This window comes from Ahaetulla prasina, chromosome 10, assembly GCF_028640845.1.
Source record: "Ahaetulla prasina isolate Xishuangbanna chromosome 10, ASM2864084v1, whole genome shotgun sequence".
Lineage (NCBI taxonomy): Eukaryota > Metazoa > Chordata > Lepidosauria > Squamata > Colubridae > Ahaetulla > Ahaetulla prasina.
In genome coordinates, this window is record NC_080548.1 from 14,902,260 (window position 1) to 14,925,649 (window position 23,390).

At 45.2% G+C, this 23,390-nt stretch overlaps 1 protein-coding gene across 9 annotated transcripts in view; it reads left to right on the plus strand.

The window, feature by feature from the left end:
• RPS6KA1 (ribosomal protein S6 kinase A1) overlaps window positions 1–23,390 on the plus strand; it is a 126,872-nt gene that overhangs the window by 94,274 nt on the left and 9,208 nt on the right. For all 9 annotated transcript variants that reach the window (XM_058195209.1, XM_058195210.1, XM_058195212.1 and 6 more), the window contains 11 exons: window positions 5,385–5,455; window positions 7,982–8,070; window positions 8,467–8,531; window positions 9,635–9,737; window positions 11,041–11,168; window positions 12,668–12,793; window positions 14,032–14,121; window positions 16,277–16,435; window positions 17,188–17,349; window positions 20,370–20,446; window positions 22,594–22,711. In XM_058195209.1, coding sequence (XP_058051192.1) covers window positions 5,385–5,455; window positions 7,982–8,070; window positions 8,467–8,531; window positions 9,635–9,737; window positions 11,041–11,168; window positions 12,668–12,793; window positions 14,032–14,121; window positions 16,277–16,435; window positions 17,188–17,349; window positions 20,370–20,446; window positions 22,594–22,711 — 1,188 coding nt within the window. The remainder of the gene's footprint in view (window positions 1–5,384; window positions 5,456–7,981; window positions 8,071–8,466; window positions 8,532–9,634; window positions 9,738–11,040; window positions 11,169–12,667; window positions 12,794–14,031; window positions 14,122–16,276; window positions 16,436–17,187; window positions 17,350–20,369; window positions 20,447–22,593; window positions 22,712–23,390) is intronic.

Here is a 23,390-nt window from a genome sequence, read left to right on the forward strand (position 1 = left end):
TCTACAACCTCTTTGGCCGAAAAGGTTGTAAAAAAATGCTTTTAAAGGGTTAAAACAAGGCTCTGACGATCCCAGCTGAGGTGCCTGATCCTCAGAGCCTTTTTTTTTTTACTTTTAAAAGCATATTTTAAAAGGTAAAAAAGCTGAAGCCTGCTAGGCAAAAAATGGGGGGTGGGGGGGTTATGAGGGAGGGAGGGAGGGAGAGAGAGAAAGAGAGAGAGAGCAAAAAGGAGAGGAAGTAAGGACTACAAACCTGGCACTAGACGCAGCTTCAGAGGATAATCCAGGGCTGGAAGGGATCTGGAGGTCATCTAGTCCAACCCTGCTCCAGCAGGACATAGTGCGTTTCTGTCTTTTGATCCCCGTCACATGGTTACATAGCCACGCCCACCCAGTCACATGACCCCCCACCCACCAAGCCACACCCACAGAACCCGTAGGAAAGAAATTTAGATTTCACCACTGCACAAAATGCAGGTAGGCGTGGTTGGGGGTGTGTGTCATGTGACTGGGTGAGAGTGACGTTGCGTTGGCTCCCAGTGTTTTCTTTTCTGTGAAAAATGGGTCCAAATGGCTCTTTGAGTGTTTAAGATTGCAGACCCCTGTACTAGGAAATGATCTGGCTGTAATCCTGGAGCGGGAGAGAAATGCCCCTGATTTTTAAGATCAGCTTTTGATCAGCCTTCCTCCAAATCTCCCCAAAGGAGGGGAGGTAGATCGCTACAAGGAGGTGAGCTTTTTCGGGGGTGAGACACCATTTATGGAACTCCCTCTGCAGGAAGAGGCTCAACTTACCATATTGTCGTTCTGGCTCCAAGTCAAGACCTTGCTATTTTCCCAGCTTTCTTAATGGGCTTTTAATTGTACTTTAATTCATCTCGTACTTTAATTCATCTCGTTTTAGCATTTGAATGGCTGTCTTGCAGCTGCCTAGTTTACCTAGTATTTTTATGTTTGGTTTTTTTTTTTTTAAATTGCACACATTTTGATTTAACTTGCATTTTTCGGTGTGTTTTTAGGCAAACTGTAGAGAGCATTTCGGCTAGTAGGCAGTTTAGTTTAATTAATAAGTGACATGAAATCCATGCCCAATAAGAACAAGAATTGCCCTTCTATCTTGAGGGGGAACGCTAAATTAAGAGCATGACTTCCAGGGAAGCTAGACTGATGAAAAATTAGAACAGGCCTGGGTAGAAGCATGGAAGTCCTGCTTCAATAAGGCAGCTTGAGCAGAAGCCTTCTAAACCCTCTGGATCAGGGTTCTCCAACCTTAACGACTTTAAGCCTGGTGGACTTCAACTTCCAGAATTCCCCAGCCAGTAAAGCTGGCTGGGGTATTCTGGGAGTTGAAGTCCTCCAAGCTTAAACTTGCCAAGGTTGGAGAACCCTGATATGGGTATGTCTAGTTTAATAAAAAGAAGGACTAGGGGAGACATGATAGCTGTGTTCCAATATCTCAGGGGTTGCCACAAAGAAGAGGGAGTCGGGCTGTTCTCCAAAGCACCTGAGGGTAGAACAAGAAGCAATGGGTGGAAACTCATCAAGGAGAGAAGCAACTTAGAACTAAGGAGAAATTTCCTGACCGTTAGAACAATTAATAAGTGGAACGACTTGCCTTCAGAAGTTGTGAATGCTCCAACACTGGAAATTTTTAAGAAAATGTTGGATAACCATCTGACTGAGATGGTGTAGGGTTTCCTGCCTGGGCAGGGGGTTGGACTAGAAGGCCTCCAAGGTCCCTTCCAACTCTGATGTTATGTTATGTTATGTTATGTTATGTTATGTTATGTTATGTTATGTTATGTTATGTTATGTTATGTTATGTTATGTTATGTTATGTTATGTTATGTTATGCTCTGGATGGTCCTCCTGGGATCCTCCACACCAGGGGTCCCCAACCTTTCAGTCCTCAGGGACCACCAAATTCATAATTTTTAATCCCGCGAACCACTAATATGATGTGCCTAATGACCAGCTGGGTGGGTGTGGCTAGGTGGTCATGGGACTGGGTGGGCGTGGTCAACTCAGTGTCACAGGGGCACCTCACAGGCCTCTACTCACCCCTCTCCTCCCAGCCCCTCCTTGCCTCCACACCCGGGCTCCATAGGGTCCCAGCAGGAAGCAGTTGTTGGAGCTAAGCAGCCACCACGAGAAAGAGTTGGCAAAACAGCTGGCTCAGTTCAAATTGGATCTGGCTGAGAAGGAGACTCAGCAGAAGCACCTCACTGAGAACTAGGAGCATAGGCTTTCCAAGCAGAGGGAAGACCTGCAGGAGGGCAAGGCCAGGTACTGGCGCCTGGAGGCTCAGCGGGCTGAGATGGTCAGCCAGTTCCAAGCCATGATGCAGTCCCACTGGAACAAGACCCTCCGGCTCTTTGCCACCAGTGGCATTTCCCCCCAGCCTTCGTCCAAAGCCCCACACCAGGAGGCTGACGCAGACCCCAAATCGGAATTTCTGTCCCCATCCGACTCACACAAAAAGACGCTGAAGGAGGAGACTCTCTGCAGCAACACAAACGTTCATTGCACATATCCGACCCAGGGACCGTAGTTTGAGGACTCGCGATTTAGTGCAATATAAAAAATGCAAATAATTGTTCTGTGGACCACCAAAATTTTCTTGCAGACCACCAGTGGTCCACGGACCACCAGTTGATGACCGCTGCTCCACACACCACACCTGAGACCCCAGAAATCAGCTCAAGCAGCAGAGCTTCGAAATCCTTTGGCTTTGTGAAAGCGCCTGCGATGCAAAGCAGGGAAGGATTTTTAGCTGAATACGTGCTGCCCTCTTGTGGCGATTACCTGTAAAAGTGGCCTGGCTCGAAACGATCCGTTTCTATTTGATGTGAATAATGGAGGACGAGCTCCTTAATACAATTTGCAACAGTTCATTCAGTCACCGTTCGACATCACAACGGCACTGAAAAAAAGTGACTTACGACTGTTCTTCACGCTTACGACCGTTGCAGCATCCCCCATGGTCGCGCGGTCAAAATTCAGACGCTTGGCAAGCGACTCATATTAATGACGGTCGCAGTGTCTTAAGGGTGTGTGTGTGTCATGCGATCAGCTTTTGCGACCTTCCGACAAGCAAAGTCAAGGGGGAAGCCTAGATTCACTTAACAACCGTGTTACTAACTCAACAACTGAAGCGACTCGCTTAACACCTGGGCAAGAAAGGTCGTAAAATGGGGCAAAGTCGACTTTGTAAATGTTGTAAATGTTGTACCTTGATGAACGTATCTTTTCTTTTATGTACACTGAGAGCATATAGAATAGAATAGAATAGAATAGAATAGAATAGAATAGAATAGAATAGAATAGAATAGAATTTTATTGGCCAAGTGTGATTGGACACACAAGGAATTTGTCTTGGTGCATATGTTCTCAGTGTACATAAAAGAAAAGATACGTTCATCAAGGTACAACATTTACAACACAATTGATGGTCAATATATCAATATAAATCATAAGGATTGCCAGCAACAAGTTATAGTCATACAGTCATAAGTGGAAAGAGATTGGCGACGGGAACTATGAAACGATTAATAGTAGTGCAGATTCAGTAAATAGTCTGACAGTGTTGAGGGAATTATTTGTTTAGCAGAGTGATGGCCTTCGGGAAAAAACTGTTCTTGTGTCTAGTAGTTCTGGTGTGCGGTGCTCTATAGCGTCGTTTTGAGGGTAGGAGTTGAAACAGTTTATGTCCGGGATGCGAGGGATGCGAGGGATATGCACCAAGACAAATTCCTTGTGTGTCCAATCACACTTGGCCAATAAAATTCAATTCAATTCTATTCTATTCTATTCTATTCTATTCTATTCTATTCTATTCTATTCTATTCTATTCTATTCTATTTTATTCTATTCTTAACAAATGTTTCGCTTAACAAGAGAAATTTTAGGCTCAGTTGTGATGGTAGGTCGAGGACTACCTGAAAACGTGCCTTGGTTGAGGGGAAGAGATGCTCTTCATGCACAGTTGCTCCTTTGTGGACAGCAAACAATAGATTCAAACCTAATGTCAACCGCTTCAAACTTGATTGCAGAAAATATGACTTTTGTAACAGAGTTGTTAACGCTTGGAACTCACTACCTGACTCTTTAGTCTCTACTCAAAACCCCAAAATCTTCAACCAAAAACTGTCTACTATTGACCTCACCCCATTCCTAAGAGGACTATAAGTGCCATACCATTCCTGTCCTATTGTTCTCTTCATTATAGTATTATATGCATACTTTTACTTATACTTTTACTTATATATACTTTTTCTCTCATGATGGGTTATTGTTTATGTTGATGATTGTATATACTGTTGTAACAAAAAAAAAAAAGGTTCAACTTTTAAAGACCAGGAAGACAAGTGAAATGCAGCTATTTATTGTAGCCATTCCCCAAATAAAAGTGATACCAGTAGGAAATATCTATCTGTTCCTAGCCTTGGTGGATGTTGCCATTTCCTTGCAATTGCTTTGTTTGCCACCCTGGCAGGAAACTGATAAGCAGATTGCTTCTCTCTGGCAATCTCTGGGCGCCAGCCCTGTAAGGGAGGCCAGGTCAATAAAATGACATCAGAAGGATTACAGCAATGCCTCTTTATTGCTGTTGGGGTAGAAGGACAGGATCCTATCCTAATTTCTCTCTGTCCGCTTCTTATACTGAAGGGAAGGAAGGTGTGGTTGTTTGAGTTTCTTTTTCACACTTGCTGTAATCTCTGGACTGCGTAATTGCATCTCAAACCATTTCATTAAGAATTGCAAATAGAAAAAAATAAAAGCTGATACAAACTGCAAATAGTACAAAATGAGAGAGAGAGAAAAGAAAAAACAGTAACTTCCCTCTTTCATTCCAGCAAATAAAAACAACTTTAATAGTTTATTGCCATCTTTAAACGCAACATAAACTCGGTAACTCATGTCTTGATTAAAAACACAATCCAAAAACCTCATTATTATTCTTCGTCATTTCTTTATTTCTTCTATTGAGTAAAAGCTCAGAAAGGGAAACCAGATATAATAAATTTTCTATTTTAGCCTTGATCAAATAAGCCCACCTTCTATTCCTTCCCTGAAATTTTAAGAATCTTCATTTTTAACCTTTTCAAAAATAATCCCAGAAATTATTTTTAAATCCTTTTTTAAACCAGAAAATCTTTTAAATCAAAAAGGGAGGAAGGAAAAAAAATGGTTTAGACCCTCCTACTTGAGCAGGAGTTGGACTAGAAGACCTCCAAAGTCCCTTTTCTTTTCTTTTCTTTTATGTTCTGTGTTATGTTATGTGCTATTGTTTTATGTTCTGTGTTCTAAATAAAATAATGATGGTGAGTGCTGTTGTTGGAATTCCCTGGCTCATTGATTTTCTTCTGTGTTGTTCCTTGCAGTTTGAGATGCTGACAGGGGCTTTGCCGTTCCAAGGGAAGGACAGGAAGGAAACGATGACGCTCATTCTTAAGTAAGTCTCCGCATGCAGACCCTGGGGAGGGTTTGCCTCAGGTTGACCCCCTGCTTGGTGAATTGCTTTGGAAAGTGTCTCTCTTTGGAAAGAGAAGGAAGCGGATGAGGTTATTTGGTGCTTTTATGCACTGACGTTGTCCCTCTTTTTTTTTTTTATTTGCATTTATATCCTGCCCTTCTCCGAAGACTCAGGGCGGCTTACACTATGTTAGCATCACTATGTTAGCATGTTCATCCATTTGTATATTATATACAAAGTCAACTTATTGCCCCCAACAATCTGGGTCTTCATTTTACCTACCTTATAAAGGATGGAAGGCTGAGTCGACCTTGGGCCTGGTGGGACTTGAACCTGCAGTAACTGCAAGCAGCTGCTGTTAATAACAGACTGTCTTAACTGTCTGAGCCACCAGAGGCCCCTACTAGAGCCCTCTGAGCTCTAGTAGGTGTTATGATCTATAGTTAAAAGAAAAAGTTGTTGACCATCCTGACTATTGTCAAAGCACCAAAAGGAGGGGTTGAATATTTGCTTTAAAAGAAGCCAAACTAAATTATTGACTGCCAATCTCATGGCCCCAAAATCCAGCTGTACTGATCCACTACTCTTTAAATGTGTTGAATATCAGTTCTCGTAATGAAGAAGCAGGACATATGGAGACAAACCGTAATCCTCTCCAGCTGCATGGCAGAATGGGGGGAGACGTAGGCATCAGGGTGCTCCTGGATGCCAGTGCGCCTCGGCATCTGCTAGACTCTGCTGCACTTGACTTTAATTCCATGGAATGTGTTCATTTTACTAAAGCGGGGCTACAGAATCCTTCCAGCATCGTTTTTTTTGGTTTCTGAGAATGTGTTGGTTCTCCCAGACTATATTGACAATCTTAGAAGGTAAAATTGAAAAGTGACCTCAGCTCAGTGCTTTGAGGGTTGTTGGGGTTTTTTGGTGGGGGGAGGGGAAAGGAGAAGAAAAAGTGGACATAGATGTAGTGATGGTAGAAACCATCCTGGAGTTGTGAGAGACGGGGATGGGCAGCTTCCCTACCAGTTTCTATTGCAGGGGTTTCCAACCTTGGCAACTGGGGGCAACTAGGGGCCTCTGGTGGCTCAGACTGCTAAGACAGTCTGTTATTAACATAGCTGCTTGCAATTACTGCAGGTTCAAGTCCCACCAGGCCCAAGGTTGACTCAGCCTTCCATCCTTTATAAGGTAGGTAAAATGAGGACCCAAATTGTTGGGGGCAATAAGTTGACTTTGTATATAATATACAAATGGATGAAGACTATTGCTTAACATAGTGTAAGCCGCCCTGAGTCTTCGGAGAAGGGCGGGATATAAATGCAAATTAAAAAAAAAAACTTTAAGCCTGGAGGACTTCAACTCCCAGAATCCCCCAGCCAGCTTTGCTGGCTGGGGAATTCTGGGAGTTGAAGTCCTCCAGGCTTAAAGTTGCTAAGGTTGGAGACCCCTGTTCTATTGTATAAATACTTATTTTATAACTGGATGTACCTGGCTATGGAAGCCATTAGGTGAATAGGTAAAAGTTAGATGTGAAAGACCAGGTCCACATAGAAAGGTCCAAATCAATTGATTTATTGCTCTGTTCAGGTTTATTCTCAACTCACGGTTAGCATCTGCTAGGAGTTCGATAAGGATCAACAGAATTCAAGGAAGGTTGAACTTAACTCACTTGTGGCTATGTGGAGGTTCTAAGCTGATCCCTCTTTTAACTCTTGGGTTCTGCCACTCTTTCCTCTATATCAACTCCCCGCTTCAGGATATGATTTTGTTTGTGTGCCAATATAAAAAAAAAACAGGCTTTCACAATTCCTGGTTGGCCCCAAAAGTTGCCAAGCTCTGATACGGTTGGAAACCATCACTTGATTCAGAGAGGAATTTGTTCCAGGGGTTATAAATAGTGAGCCCTGCTTTGCATTCCTTAAAAGCCAAGCCTTTGAGCAGGGGTGGACTGTGAAAATTTTAGCAAGGGGTTCTCTGCCTGGTTGCTGGGTGGGCGTGGCCTAGTCGACCTCTTGCACCATGGCAGCGGAGGCGTTTTTGCCCTCCCCGGGCTCCAGAGGCTTTTCTCGAGCTTCCGGCAGGATGAAAACAGCCTCCCCAGGCTCCGTCTCTGGCCTTCCCGAACTTCCAGTAGGCCCATTTTTCGTCCTCCCTGAGTCTCCGCCTGCACCCTGCACTTACCTGCATCCAAAATGGGCCCCGTGGGGACTCCTGCGAGGGGAGGGGTGGGCAGGGCCAGCTAGGAGTGGGATTTGGGGGTTTTCCGAACTGCACAGAATCTTAGCTAGATGTCTCCTGAACCCCTGCGAACTCCCAGCAGCCCACCCCCTCCTTTGAGGGGTATCATCTGGAGCCTCGTTTGTGCCAAGTGACTGCTGTGCTCCTCAAAACAAGAGAGATCACTGGGTAGTTGAGAAATGGGGATGCTGCAGGGGTTTTCCCCCCTTTGCTGTCTCGTGTCCACTTCTGCACATATATCTTACACATATATATATTTTCCTTTAGAGCAAAGCTGGGCATGCCCCAATTTCTAAGCTGTGAAGCCCAAAGTCTTCTGCGAGCCCTTTTCAAGAGGAACCCAATCAACAGGTTAGGTAAGACCCTTGTGCTAGTTTTGCATCTGAGCATCCTTGCAGTGTGCCCATCCATGGCGCAAGAGAGTCAGATCATGGACCCCAGTAGGTCTTTCAGCAGGTTTTCTGCATACTGTAAAAATTAAAAGCAATCAAGATGTTGAATTGTAGCACCCAAACAAATAGAATTCCGCTGCTGGGCTGGAGAAGCACATTCTTTATGAGGGATGGACAACTATGGCAACTTTACGACCTGTGGACTTTAACTCCCAGAATCCCTGAGCCAACAGGAATTCTGGGAGTTGAAGTCCACAAGTCGTAAAGTTGCCATGGTTGCCCACCTTTGTTGTTTATTGTACGCATTAACTCTTAAACTGAGTGTATAACTTGTCAACAACAGTGCACCGTACTTTGCAGGATCTGGCCCGGATGGTGTTGAAGAAATCAAACGTCACTCTTTCTACTCTACCATCGACTGGAATGTGAGTATATGAATTGTTTTGGTCTGCTTCCTGTTTCACTTGGTATGATCTTAAAATTCTGGTGGACTTACGACCATCGTTGGCATCAGAATTTTTTGTTACTAAGCACGGTCATCATTAAGTGAGTCGCACCTGATTTTACAACCTTTTGTGTCACAGTTAAAACGAATCGCTGCAGTTGTTAAGTGAATAATGAGTCCTTCGGGAGATAGGGCGGTATATAAATACGATTAAATAAATAAATAATGTGGCTGTTCAACGAATCCAGCTTCCCCTATTGAGGTTGCTTGTCAGCCCTCAGCCAGGAAGCTCACAAATAATGACCACACAATTTGGGACACTGTAATTGTTATAAATACATGGCAATTGCCAAGTCCAAATTTTGGTCACATGGCCGTGCGGGTGTTGCTACAATCTGAAATGCGAGGAATGGTCATAAGTCACTTTTTTCAGTGCTATTGTAGCTTTGAACGACCAAGCAAATGGTTGTAAGATGAGGCCTACCAGTATATAGATTTGGCCTGTTTATGGAGCAAACCAAGATGGAAGCCACTCTGGGTATGCTGGCTTGTTTCATGGAACTATAGATCGGAGCCTTCCAGGCAGGGGTGAAATTCAGCACGTTCTGACAGGTTCTGGAGAACCGGTAGTGGAAATTTTGAGTAGTTCGGAGAACCAGTAAATACCGCCTCTGACTGGCCCCTCCCCCGTCTATTCTCTGCCTCCCGAATCGCAGCTCATCAGGAGGAAATGGGGATTTTACAGTAACCTTCCCCTGGAGTGGGGTGGGAATGGGGATTTTGCAGTATCCTTCCCCTGCCACGCCTACCAAGCCACATCCAAAGAACCGGTAGTAAAAAGAAGTGAATTTCACTACTGCCTGCATTTCTTTGGTTTCCAAACTTTTGCAGGTAACCGATCAATTAGAACCCAGCTTGGCGTCTTCCTGATAGCCCAGCTGGTATTGCTGAAATACTTGAGCACTGTTTCCATGAAAAGCAAAGCCTGTGACTGATTTTTTTATCTTTGCATCTTTGGCTCTCTTGGTGCACCCATACTCTGACCCTCACCCTCTTATTTCGATATGATTTTTCATCCTCCAGAAACTTTTCCGTCGAGAAATCAAGCCACCGTTCAAACCTGCTGTGGGCCGGCCGGACGATACCTTTTATTTTGACAAAGAATTTACCTCTCGCACACCCAAAGGTTGGTGTTTGGTTTTTAATAATTTAAAGCCAAGAAGGTGTGTGTGCCTGTATTCACTTTACCGACACGATGGACATCTGTTTCATAGGATACAAAAATAGCCCTTGCCTCCATTTTTAAATCATTTCATTCATACCCGCGAGAACCAGATTCTTGCTCTCTTCGGCCTTTTCTCGTGGCTTTTGTTGCATATATCAGGTTCAGCCAGATTTGGAATCGTGTACACGCTCCCAATACAGAGAAAAGGTATTTTGTCTCTGAAAAGTGCCATGAGACAAAATAAATATAAAAATATGCATTGGGACTCTCTATACCTGTGATAGTGTGCGTGTGTGTCTGAGCCACAACCCGGAAGAAGAACTGCCCAGGGTGCATGGGTGCCCCTGAAAATGAACTTTTGGTTTCTGGCGCACACATGTGCGCCGGCCAGCTACTTTTCAGGGTTTCTGGCGTGCATGCGCATGCGACGATCAGCTGGCCAGCGCACATGCTCACGCAGGAAAGTGAAAGACCAGCTCTTCCAGTTACCGGCACTGCCGCACAGAGGCGCATGCACATGCGCACCCAAAATAGGCAACGTTGTGCGTGCTAGGCGACATGGACCCGCGTGCCACTTAGGGCATACGTGCCATAGGTTCGCCATCACAGCTCTATACAATTCTTTCCTTTCTGTACATCACAGATGAGCATTTCATGTTCCTATAGTTAATGGGATTGAAGAAACAGCGCATATGGAGAACATAGGACTCTCCAGATGTTGGACTCTCACCTCCAAGCCAGCAGTGGTCAGAGGGAAAGGAGTTGGTCCAACACCACTAGGTTCCTCATCCTGGTCTAAATATTAGAGCTGGCTAGTGCAGTATTTTTCAAACTTGGCAAATTTAAGATGTGTTGACATCAACTCCCAGAATTTCCCAGTCAGTTCTTGTCCTACCTCGGTCTTGAATCAGAGGTGGTATTCAGCAGGTTCTGACCAGTTCTGGAGAACCGATAGTGGAAATTTTGAGTAGTTCGGAGAACCGGTAGTAAAAATTCTGTTTGGCCCTGCCCCCATCTATTCTCTGCCTCCTGAGTCCCAACTGATCAGGAGGAAATGGGAATTTCGCAGTAACCTTCCCCTACCAAACCCACCAAGGCACACAACGCCCACCAAGCCATGCCCACAGAACTGGTAGTAAAAATATTTTGAATCCCACCACTGTCTTGGATGTTTGGGGAAGGAATAGCTAGTGGTATAAGTTCCTGACATGCTGCTGTTCCAGTGAGTTGAGTTCTAGTCTTTTTTTTTTCATTTTTGTTCTAGATTCACCTGGAATTCCACCTAGTGCAGGAGCCCATCAGCTCTTCCGAGGATTCAGCTTTGTGGCCACTGGACTGATAGAGGATGAGAAAGCTAAATCGCCACCTGTGCCTTTGCATTCTGTAGTTCAGGTAAGAAAAGACTGGAGAATTCTTGAAAAAGAATTCAAAACCTGCAGAGCTCCTTAAAATCCTTGGAGGGGAGGGGGCTGTTCAGGGGTGAAATGTAAAATTTGTTACTACCAGTTCTGTGGGCGTGGCTTGGTGGGGGGGTAATGTGACTGGGTGGGCATGGCAAACTTTTTTTTTTTTAACTTTTAAAAGTATTTTTCCTACAACCTCTTCGGCCGAAGAAGTTGTAAAAAATGCTTTTAAAAGGCTTCTCTGATGATCCCAGCTGATTTGCCTCATCATCAGAGGGTTTTCTTTTCTTTTAGAAGCATTTTTGTTTTGCCTTTAAAAGAAAAAAAAGCCTCTGATGATCAGGCAATTCAGCTGGGATCGTCAGAGGAGCCTTTTAAAAGAATTTTTTCTACAACCTCTTTGGCCAAAGAGGTTTTAAGAGCCTCTGACGATCCCAGCTGAGCCACGCAATCGTCAGAGGTGGTTTTTTTTTAACTTTTAAAAGCATTTTTTCGACCGAAGAAAAAATGCTTTTAAAAGTAAAAAAAAACAACCCTCTGATGATTGTGTGGCTCAGCTGAGCATGGGAGTGGGGGGGGGGGCAGGGATTTTTTCTACCGGTTCTCCGAACCACTTACCACCATCGCTACTGGATCAGGCGATCCGGTCCGAACCGGGAGCATTTCACCCCTGGGCCTATTCCTAAATCAAGCAAAAATTCGTATGTAATTTAATAGCCACATCAAAGTTGTCTCTTAACTTGGCCAAAAATTGTGCATGCATACATACATACATAAATATATTGTTGCCAATTTATGTATCTGTCAAAGTTGATTTGTATGTATTCTATGACGTCTGTGAATGTCAACACATTTTTATTTTTTTTGCATTTGTTGACTCTAACCTGCTCCAAAAATGATCTTTGTCTTATGATGTTTAGTGCCAATTTAGATTAAAGAGGAGGGGAATTTTAATTAGGAATTCATTCTGCAACACTTACGCATTATATGAAAATAGCATTCAGTTAGTCCTTGACTTATAACCACAATCAGGACCAGAATCTCTCTTGTTAAGCAAGGCAGTTGTTAAGTAAATCATGCCCAATTTTATGGCCTTTTCCCCACAGTTAAGCAAATCCCTGAAGTTGTTAAGCGAATCAGTTGGTTGTTAAGCTTCCCCTGTTTACTTTGCCCGCTGGCAGAAAGCTGGGAAGGTGGCAAAGAGTGATCATGTGATTCCCCCCCCGGCAATCATGCCCGTTGCCAAGCGCCCAAATTCTGATCACATGACTGTCGAGATGCTGCAACCGTTTTAAGTGTGAGGACTGTTACATAACATAACAGTTTTGTAACATAGAACCATCACTAAATGAACAGTTGTAATTTAAGGACTACCTGTATATACAACCTTACCTGGATTTCTCCATCCCAGTTCAGGGGTTCAGCAGATGAGAGGCTTTTGTGTGTAATCCAGCAAACTTGATTTTTCCTTATTGCCTTTCCTTGTAGCAACTGCATGGGAAGAATCTCCAGTTTAATGATGGCTACTTGGTTAAAGAAGCCATCGGTGTGGGCTCTTATTCGGTATGCAAGCGGTGTATTCACAAGGCCACCAGCACAGAATACGCAGTCAAGGTCAGAGTTTCCTTTTTCCTCCAGACCGAGAACGGTGAAATCCTTTAAAATCCTGCAGTTCGTTTTAAAGATATAATGGATATAATGCAGGAGAGCAGAGTTGGGTTTCTGTGCGCAAGGAAGCCTTAGCCTCGTGTCACTGAATTTGGGTGTTCAAATTGCATTTGCCAACCCCCGGGTGTGAATGGAGGTAACGCTGGGGGTTGAAGGAGCGGGAAAATCCCTGATTTTGCATCTCACCACTGCCATTTGCTGACCGCACAGGCACCTTGGGTGGGATTGTAGGTCATAATGTGTGTGTCTGGTTGTGTAAACGATGTTTCACACTCTTGCATCACACATCAGACTGTCCTCCCCATATTAAAAAAAGCTTATTTAAAAATATATATATGGTAGAGAGTTTTAGAACTTTTATTCTTTTATTCGGCATTTATTGCTGTTTTTATGGATGCTGATTTTTATATTGATGCTCATGATTTATGCGGCTTATAAATTAAGCCTTTTTTCGATTGGTTTAATAGATATTTTATAGCATGTTTTAATTGCTTTGTACACGATTCAAGACTTTTGGAAGGGGTAGAGCTGTAATGGCGAACCTATGGCACCCTCTCTGCGGGCACGCCTGCTGTTGCCCCAGCCCAGCCCAGCTCCACCACACATATGGGCGTGCCTCCCATTGGCCAGCTGGTCTTCAGGTCTCTGCCACACATGTGAGGGGGTGGGGTGCATGCAGGGGACACGCGGGGCACATGTGTGGGGGGGCACTCTCATTGCATTTTTGGGGTGTGCTTGCCCACCCCTCCGCACCCTGTTTTGGGCATGGAAGGCCTTCTGCACCAAGCTGGAAGCCAAAATGGGATGCTGGAGGGCGGGGCACATGCACGGGGGGGGGCACATGTGTGGGGATGTGTGTGTGCATGCGCAAGGAATGCACGCAAATGCACTGGGTGGAGCACATGCAAGGGGGGCGCTCGCATTGTATTTTGGGGGTTCGGGCATGCGCGTGTGCACTTGTGTGCACACATGCACTTTGGGTACTCGGCACCAAAAAGGTTAACTATCATTGGGCTAGAGGAACAGTGAATAATTAAGTAATAAAACCTTGCACGATTATTGGAGAGATTGCAATTAAATATGTACGTCACGTTTTCGAGTTTTAAATATAATCCGACACACACACCCCTCCAAAAGTAGTAAGTAATAGTAAGTTGTACTAAGACGGCATATACTTCTTGCAGATTATTGACAAGAGTAAGCGAGATCCCTCCGAGGAAATTGAGATCCTCCTACGGTACGGTCAGCATCCAAACATCATCACACTGAAGGACGTGAGTGTCATAGCAAAACGGAGCTTATCAGTAGACGATGCTTGTAAGGAAAAAGCAGCTGTTCATTCATGACTAGGGCAGGACAGTGGATCAGAATATTTGTGCAGGTGGTCCTTGCTTCACAATTATTTGTTCAGCCGTCATTCAAAATTACAACCATGCCTAAAGTTATGGCCGTCGCAGTGCCCGTCCAGTTACATGATTGCGACCTGAGTGCTTGGCAGCTGGTTTGCACTTACGGTGAATTGCCAAGCGCCCTGTGATGATGGGAGATCACCATTTGTATCTTCCCTGCTGGCTTCCCCAGGAAATCAATGGGGAAGCTAGCAGGGAAATTGCCTGCCAAGAGGACTCCCTCTTCTGGGGGTTGGCTGGAAAAAAAAATCTATCTCAAAATCCAAGCATGATTTTCCGGTCAGTAGATTAACAATTCCAGAACAGGAAGGCAGCGTAGTAAGGTAAGGAGTGTGGGGTGGGAGAGGCCTGGCATAGGCATATATGAGTTTCTCTCCACTCAGGGTCTGAAAAAAATCCTACTTGGATTTCGGCAGGGAGGATTTTCAGTTGCTGAATGGAGAAACACTTGTGCACGGCCTGCGCTGGGCACCTCAGGCACCCTCTGCTCCTTACCTGGGATGCCATCTATTTAATGACCCATGAGATTGCTTAATGAACAACCAGGAGTGCTAAGATTTGCAGTCACTGAGCAAAGCAATCACATGATGTCTCACTTAATGACTACTTCGCTCAACGACTGAGATTCCAATCTCGAGCGTGATCGTTAGGTGAATTACCTATAGTTCATCGGTGAAAAGTGCAACCCTGTGGATAAAGATCCAGGGATGGGCTTCATAAATTTTAGCAAGGGTTTTTCTGCCTAGTTTCTGGGTGGGTGTGGCCATGATGGGCATGGCCTAGTTTGCCCCCAGCAGAGGGGGGCGTTTTTGACCTCCCCAGGCTCCGGAGGCCCTCTGGAGGCTGGAAACAGGCCCATTTCTGGCCTTCCTGAACTTCCAATAGGCCCATTTTTCATCCTCCCTGAGCCTCCGCACACACGCCCTGTACTTTCCTGCATCCAAAATGGGCCATGTGGTGACGCTTGGGGGGGGGGGGGCAGGGCAGGAGGGGCGGGGCTAGCCAGGAGTGGGATTTGGGGGTTCTCCGAACTGCACAGATTCTTAGCAAGAGGTTCTCCCGAACCCCTGCGAACCCCCAGCAGCCCCACCCCTGTAAACATCCCTTTGCTGTCTTTCTCACTCCCAAATTAGATCTGCTCACAGTTATGGCCTTGCAGGATTCGTAAAAGACATAGACTCTTAGAGACAGTTCTGAATTCCTTCCTAGTGTCCAGAGCAGGTTCTCCTTTTCACAGGGGGTGTTTGTTGAAGTAAAATATAAGAAAAAACAAGCAGGGGTTACAGTGAAAGAGTCGGCGCTATATATATGGTGCCCTAAAAAGCTGTAATCCATCAGATTTCTCCTGGCATGCATGTCAATTCTGATTCAGCATAATACTGCTACACACACACACACACACACACACACACACACACACACACACACCCCTCTCTGTTTCAGAGCTCAGACATCATACATGACAACTCCATGGTTGTTGAGATGTTGTTTCGGTATTGTAGAAATCTATCCCTGTGCAGAATTACATCCTGTGCAATTTCCAGCCCTCAAGTTGGATGTATAGCAGGGGTGTCAAACTCGATTTCATTGAGGGCCGCATCAGGATTGTGTTTGACCTCGGTGGGGCGGGGGGGGCATGGTCAGGGTGGATGTGGCCAGCTCAATGTCACTCATTGAGGCTCCGTTTTTAGCCGCGGTGGCCTCCTACAACCCTCTGCCCTCCCGAGCACCTTTTTTCACTGGCAAAGGGCTGCAGGAGGCCATCGCAGCGAAAAATGGAGCCCGGGAGGGCTGCGCATGGTCCTCCTGAGCTCCATTTTCACTGGCAAAGGCACGTGGGCCGGTCTGCTATTTCCAAGGCGGGCCCGCAGACCAGATCTAAGCACGCTATGGGCTGGCTCCGGCCCCTGGGCCTTGAATTTGACACCCCTAATGTATAGTATATAAAGTTGGGAGACAGTTTGGGGAAACGAGTTAAAATCGTTTTTCTCAGACCTGCTCAGAAATATCCATTTGGCAGGTGTACGACGATGGCAAACATGTTTACCTGGTGACTGAACTAATGAGAGGCGGGGAGCTGCTAGACAGAATTCTCAAGCAGAAGTGTTTTTCTGAACGAGAAGCAAGCTCCGTGCTGCACACGATCTGCAAGACCGTGGAATATCTTCACTCCCAGGGGGTGAGTAGAAGACGTTGGCAAGAACCCACCCACTTCCTTGGGCCTCCCTGCCCTTTGTGCCAGGGTGCATGGCAGGGGTGAAATGTAAAATTTGTACTACCGGTTCTGTGGGCATGGCTTGGTGGGGGTAATGTGACTGGGTGAGCGTGGCCAACTTTTTTTTCTTTTTTTTCTTTTAAAAGCATTTTTTCTACAACCTCTTCGGCCAAAGAGGTTGTAAAAAAATGCTTTTAAAGGGTTCTGACGATCCCAGCTGAACCACGCGATCATCAGAGATTTTTTTTTTTACTTTTAAAAGCATTTTTTCGGCTGAAGAAAAAATGCTTTTAAAAGTAAAAAAAACAAAACCCTCTGATGATCACGTGGCTCAGCTGGGCAGGGGGGCAGGGATTTTTGCTACCAGTTCTCCGAACCACCTGCCGCCATCACTACTGGATCGGCCAATTCGGTCTAAACCGGGAGCATTTCACCCCTGGTTCAGCCTCAGGTTGATCGTCGTTTCTGTTACAACATTATCTTAACAATCCTTTTCTATCAACGTATTGTGACTTCTGTTTTATTGCACCCTTTTTTCTACTTTTTTTTTTTTGTCATCCTTATTAGGGGCTCTGTAACCCAAAAGCGGGAAAGAAATTTGTTGCAGTTGTAGGATCAGAATGAAGTTTTAACATCTGGAACTGGAGCACATAGCTGTAAATTGGAAGGAAGCCGTTGCAAACTCATGACCTGCAATTTCCACTTTTGCTTTGCAGGTGGTCCATCGAGACTTGAAACCTAGCAACATCCTCTACGTAGACGAGTCCAGCAATCCAGAATGTATTCGTATTTGTGACTTTGGGTTTGCCAAGCAACTGAGGGCAGACAATGGGCTCCTCATGACCCCTTGCTATACTGCCAACTTTGTTGCTCCAGAGGTAAGCAGCTCATAAACCTGAGTTTGTTGGGGTCGAATTCCCAACGTACTTTTGTTATATTAATTTCATTCGTTTCAGGAAAAACTCTGTAATCACTTTCTCTACCCAATTGGGCTGAATTAGAGACCTGATCGATATGTTTTTTTGCCTGAAAATGTTTGTAGGATAATGTACTACAATGGAATCAAGTGCAGACTTGGTGTCTGTCCCCAAACTGAAAATAAAGCCTACCTTTGCTCTTAGCTGAATCTTCTGAAGTCCCTGAGTTATGTTCCTCCTGCAGATTTTCCCCAGATCATCATATTAGCATGTTTGGGTTAAGGATACAGGCCAACATGGAAACTGGATCTTTTCTCCTCCGATTGTTCCTAACGGCATCTGAATTTTAGTAACTCTCACAAATTCTTCCTTTCTTGCACTTTCATGGTGTCCTCTAGGTAAGAAAGCCAGAATATACCTGGAATTCCAAATGCTACCTTTGTTTTATCTGATAGGCAGGGGTGGGCTTCAAAAATTTTAGCAAGGGGTTCTCTGCCTGGTTGCTGAGTGGGCGTGGCCTAATCAGCCTCCTGTACCACGGCGTTCTGTCCTCCTTCGCCTCCGTCCAAGTGATGGCTTAATTAGCCGGCACTATCAGCTCTGGCAGCAGAATAGCCAGCATCTGCCACTCACGACGCTGGTGAGTCACCCAGGAACAAACTTTAGCTCTTAGTCAATCAGTGGATTTGCCTATTACAAAGAGACACAGCAGCTCTCGCTGCCTTTTATATCCTGTGGGGTGTGGCTCCATGACTCAGCACTTCCTAGGCCTGCCCCACCCCTGCTTCTGTTGTTCCCTCCTCTTCTGCCTACAAAACCTAGGGTCCAACCAAGCCTGATTGCCATCAGCTGGGTCTGAAGGCGTGGCCTGGGGGGGGGAAGAGTCAGGGGACGAGGGCCTCGTTATTTCTTCCACCTGGTCTGCCTCTGGCTCCTGGAGCTGAGCCAGGGAAGCCGGTGCTCCCAAGGTAAGTCCTAACGGCCCTTCCCTCTCACTTTCCAAGTCACTTTCTGGCAGCAGGCCAGGCTCCAAGTCACTTTCTGGCAGCAGGCCAGGCTCCAAGTCACTTTCTGGCAGGAGGGCCAGCTCGGGGGGCGCAGACACAACAGGGGCTTTCCTTGAGCCTCTGGGAGGGCGAAAATGGCTTCCCCAGGCTCTGGAGGCCGGAAACAGGCCCGTTTCCAGCCTTCCCGAACTTCCGGTAGGCCCATTTTTTGCCCTCCCCTCCCTTGTGGGAGATGCACTCTGCACTTACCTGCATCCAAAACGGGCCACGTGGGGACTCCTGGGAGGAGTGGGGCAGGGTGGGTGGGGCCAGCCAGGAGTGGGATTTGGGGGTTCTATGAACTTCACAGAATCTTAGCGAGAGGTTCTCCCGAACCTCTGTGAACCCCCAGCAGCCCACCCCTGCTGATAGGCCTGGGGGACCCTTTTGAAGTAGTCTTGGCCCCCATCAAGCAGACTCCTTCTAGATAGTTTGGGAGGATTAGACCCTGATCATTCTCTACCGAGGGGATGTAAATCCATCCCTCCTGAGAAGAGTTGATAAGGAGAATGTTGAAAGGGGTGGGGTAATGCTAGGAGGCAAGAACGGGACGTTCTGCAGTTGCAAAGAGGACCTTTTTTGTATGGATTTTATTAATTTTATCCTAAGAAAACAACAATCTAGGAATCTTTGGTGTTTCAAGCTGAATTCATCGGGAACAGAGTTCCCCAACCTTTCCGGCTTTGCAGCTCGGCTGGCAAGGGGGAAGAGGGAATGGTTCCGCACGACCAAGCGGGCAAGTCATGCATGCAGCTCCATTTGTGTGAGTGGTGGCTATGCCACTCGCACAAATGAGTGTGCACGAGCTCACCTGCCAGTTCTGCGGCCTGGTACTGAATGGCTCAAGGCCCGGTAGTGGGCCATGGTCCGGGGATTGAGGATCTCTGATCTGGAAGATCCACCATGGGGAAGGTTGTGTATAGAGACAATTGTCCTCCCTGCTTAGAAACTATTCACAGTTAGACCAATTGCTTTTTTTTGTAACTACACAGTATTTAAAACGCCCTTGGTTAATACCGTGTTTCTCAAAAAATAAGACAGGGTCTTATTTTCTTTTGACCCCCAAAATAAGTGCTTGACCTTATTTTTGAGGTGCAGGAGGCGACGAGCATGGTCACCTCATGGCTGCTGCTGACACAGCCGTTCGTCAGCTGTTCGCCCGTGGCCATGCACGCGCTTCCAGACATGCTTCCCAGGACTCTGCACCATGCCGTCAACCTGGCCACGCTGCTGCGACCCGTCGCCGCCATTGCCTCCCTGTTCTTCGCTAATGGCTTTTGCGGCAGCCATTAGCGTGACAGAAGGAGCGCAGTGGCTAGGCTTGCAGGAGCTGCTGTTAAGTAAGGGCATGTGGGGTATGTGGGGCATGTTCCCCCCTCCCTTCCCCCCTCTGGCCTCACCTCCCCACCTTATGTTGTTTGCGCGGTAAGCAACCAGAGGAAATGGTGGGGACTGGCTCCGCATGCATTTAAATATTTTTGGGGAGGGCTTATTTTAGCACATGTGCTCAAAAGCCTGATTGGACTTATTATCCGGGGAGGTCTTATTTTCAGGGAAACAAGGTAAGCACAGTCAATGGCTGGAAATTAGTGGAATTGACGGACTTTTTCTTAAATGACAAAACAGGAAATAGAAAGAGGATAAGGAAAGGTAAAAAAAGACCAACAAGTACTGATCTCTTAACATGATGTGCAGGAGTCATAAAGAGGAGAAACTCAAAACTGAGCTGCTTTCTACCTCATGGCTTTTCTGCAGATTTTTATATTGCTGAAGATGTCACCCGTGCCTCTTTTATTTCTTCTCTTTTTTCCCAGAGCCAAGAAAATTATCAGGGAGAACCATCAGCTTCATTGCTTTCCTTTTTTTGTCAAGCATATTCTCCATTCTTCGTACAGTTGATAATTATGTCTCCTATGTTTTCTTGTTCTAATTTAGGTTTTGAAACGCCAGGGCTACGACGAGGCCTGTGATATTTGGAGCTTAGGAATCCTTCTCTACACAATGCTAGCAGGGTAAGATGGATGTATAGTGGGAGAACAACAATTTTGACTGTATTTCTTTATTCAATTTTCATTCCACCCACTCTCCTTCCAAAGAATACTGGAGAGAGAGGTGATCGTCTTTCTCTGCTTTTTAATCTCACAGTAGTTCTGTGAGACAGGATAGGGTGAGACAATTCAACTAAATGAAGCCATCATATGGCTTAAGGTAAAGGTAAAAGGTTCCCCTCTCACATACATGCTAGTCGTTCCCAACTCTAAGGGGCTGCGCTCATCTCCATTTCAAAGCCGAAGAGCCAGCGCTATCGGAAGAGATCTTCGTGGTCATGTGGCCGGCATAACTAAACGCCAAAGGCACACGGAACGCTGTTACCTTCCCACCAAAGATGGTCCCTATTTTTCTACTGGCATTTTTACATGCTTTCGAAACTGCTAGGTTGGCAGAAGCTGGGACAAGTATTGGGAGCTCACCTCGTTACATGGCAGCATTAGGGATTTGAACCGCTGAACTGCCGACCTTTCGATCGACAAGCTCAGAGTCCTAGCCCCTGAGCCACTTTGTCTCTTTCATATGGCTTAGTTTGGTTTAATATTCTATGTGAACCTAGCATTATGGTGTATTCATACAAATAATTTGTATGATGACTAGCTTGAGATTGCTTGGTGAATCTCCTATTTGAGCAAGGGATTAGAATCTTTGGCTGCATTCTTAACTGGTGACATTATAGCAGTCTTCCAATGTTTGAGAGGCTGTCACAAAGAAGAGGGAGACAACTTATTCTCCAAAGCACCTGAGGGCAGGACAAGAAGTAATAATTGGAAACATATCAAAGAGAGATTCAACCTAGAAGTAAGCAGAAATTCCCTGACAGTGAGGACAATTAATCAGTGGAACGGCTTGTCTTCAGAAGCGATGGGTGCTCCATAACTAGAGGTTTTAAAGAAGAGATTGGATAGCAATTTGTCCAGAAAAGTTTGTGGTCTCTTGACAGGAGATTGGACATGAAGATCTCCAAGGTCCCTTCCAGTTCTGGTATTCTGTATTGTGCCCTGCTACTGACAACTTCGCTATTATTAAGCCATGGTTTCTTTAAGTTTGTTTTGTTGAGTATGTCAGGATTGCTGGGTTCACATGACTTGTAGATAGCAATCATGCCCTATATACCACAGTAGTTAAGAGTCACACAAGGCACATTAATATTTGGAAGGGTTGGCTTAACATGTTATGGGGACTAACTTACACAAAAATGAGTTCACACAACATGTTAAGCCTTTCTCCCCCATCAGTGAGTAAAAAATTGATTCAGTTGGAGTTGTAATCTGAATCTTACCCTATCCCAATTAAGACATTTTGTTTTGTTCTGCTTAAGGTAGGCATTTGAAGCTCCTCTCTGCTCTTTGGGCAAGATTTTCCATAAGTTGGCTATCAATAAAATCTAGCAGGTTCATTGTAGCATTGCTTAAAAATTAGAAAATGCTTGTACATTTCCAAGCTGCTACAGGCATTTATTAGCAACTGTTGTTAAACTGGAGAACTGTAACAAACCTGAAGGTCAACCAGCCAATTCTTCGCCCCACAGCAAATCTTCCATTCCCAACCAATCATTAACAGACACTAGACTGTGTGATTCAGCTCCGTAATAGGGCATTGTGACTTATTACACGCTCATAATTATAATGAATTATGAAATCTCTCAGTTCAGAGTCTGTCTCCTGAGAATCCCGGCTTCTGCTGAGCATGTGTGTGGATCTCTGTGATTTTTTAAAAAAATAACCAAACCTTACAGTGAAAATAATGTGTACTTAAATATCTACCAGGAGTTGAATGGGTTTTCTGCAAATTGGATGCTGTTGCGGTGGCAATGATGAATCTCTCTCCTTTGTAGTCCTTCTGTCTTCTCTACCCATGTCTACTCTCAGCCCATGCTTTAGATCAGGGGTCTCCAACCTTGGCAACTTTAAGACTTGTGGACTTCAACTCCCAGAGTTCCTCAGCCAGCTTTGCTGAAGGAGCTGAAGTCCACAAGTCTTAAAGTTGCCAAGGTTGCAGATCCCATGCTTTAGATGTTCTCTTCATCTCTTCCATCTGACATTATGGTATTGCATGTATTAAATATGTGGCTATTGTCATTCTCCCTGCCCCCTTCTGCCTTTTGCAGGTATACTCCATTTGCAAATGGGCCCAGTGATACCCCTGAAGAGATCCTTGTTCGGATAGGTGGTGGAAAGTTTTCCCTCAAAGGAGGAAATTGGAACACCATTTCTGATGCAGCCAGAGTAAGGTTTAGTGTCTTAAATTTAGGCAGTGATAAAGCAGCTTCCAGCTTGAGTCATAAAACCCGAGAGTCCTGTGGCTTGGAGCTATGGCTTATCTCAGGGGTCTCCAAACTTAGCAACTTTAAGACTTTGTGGACTTCAACTTCCAGAATTCTCCATCCAGCATGGCTGGGCTGAGGAATTCTGGGAGTTGAAGTCCACATCTTAAAGTTGCCAAGTTTGGAGACTCCTGGCTTATCTAGTCCACTTTCATTTCCTCCAGTGGCTGGCCAGGTGCCATCACATCCTCCTGTCCAGGCTCTTCATGAGGAATATTGATTCTGGAGAGTAATTTTTAGCCATTCTGATATGGTTCAAAGTTATGAATTTTGAGTTTGGGTCATGGTTGAGTTTTTCATGACCTCATCATCATCCAGGAATGCTAAAACTGCCCAATTTAGCAGCCTTTACTTATTCTTGTGGTAACCAATCCCATGGGTTAAATTATGCTCTGCCATAACAAAGCAAGTTGCTTATCTGTCCCAATTCTCTCATAATTCAGTTTCATTGAATGAGTCTAATTTTGGGAGAGGGCAAAGTTTTTTTTAAAAAAATCTTCCGGTCTGCTTTTTACACACCTTGTAACATTTTATATAGCTCTGTTGTTTACTCCCAAACTCATATAGTCATAGTCACTCAC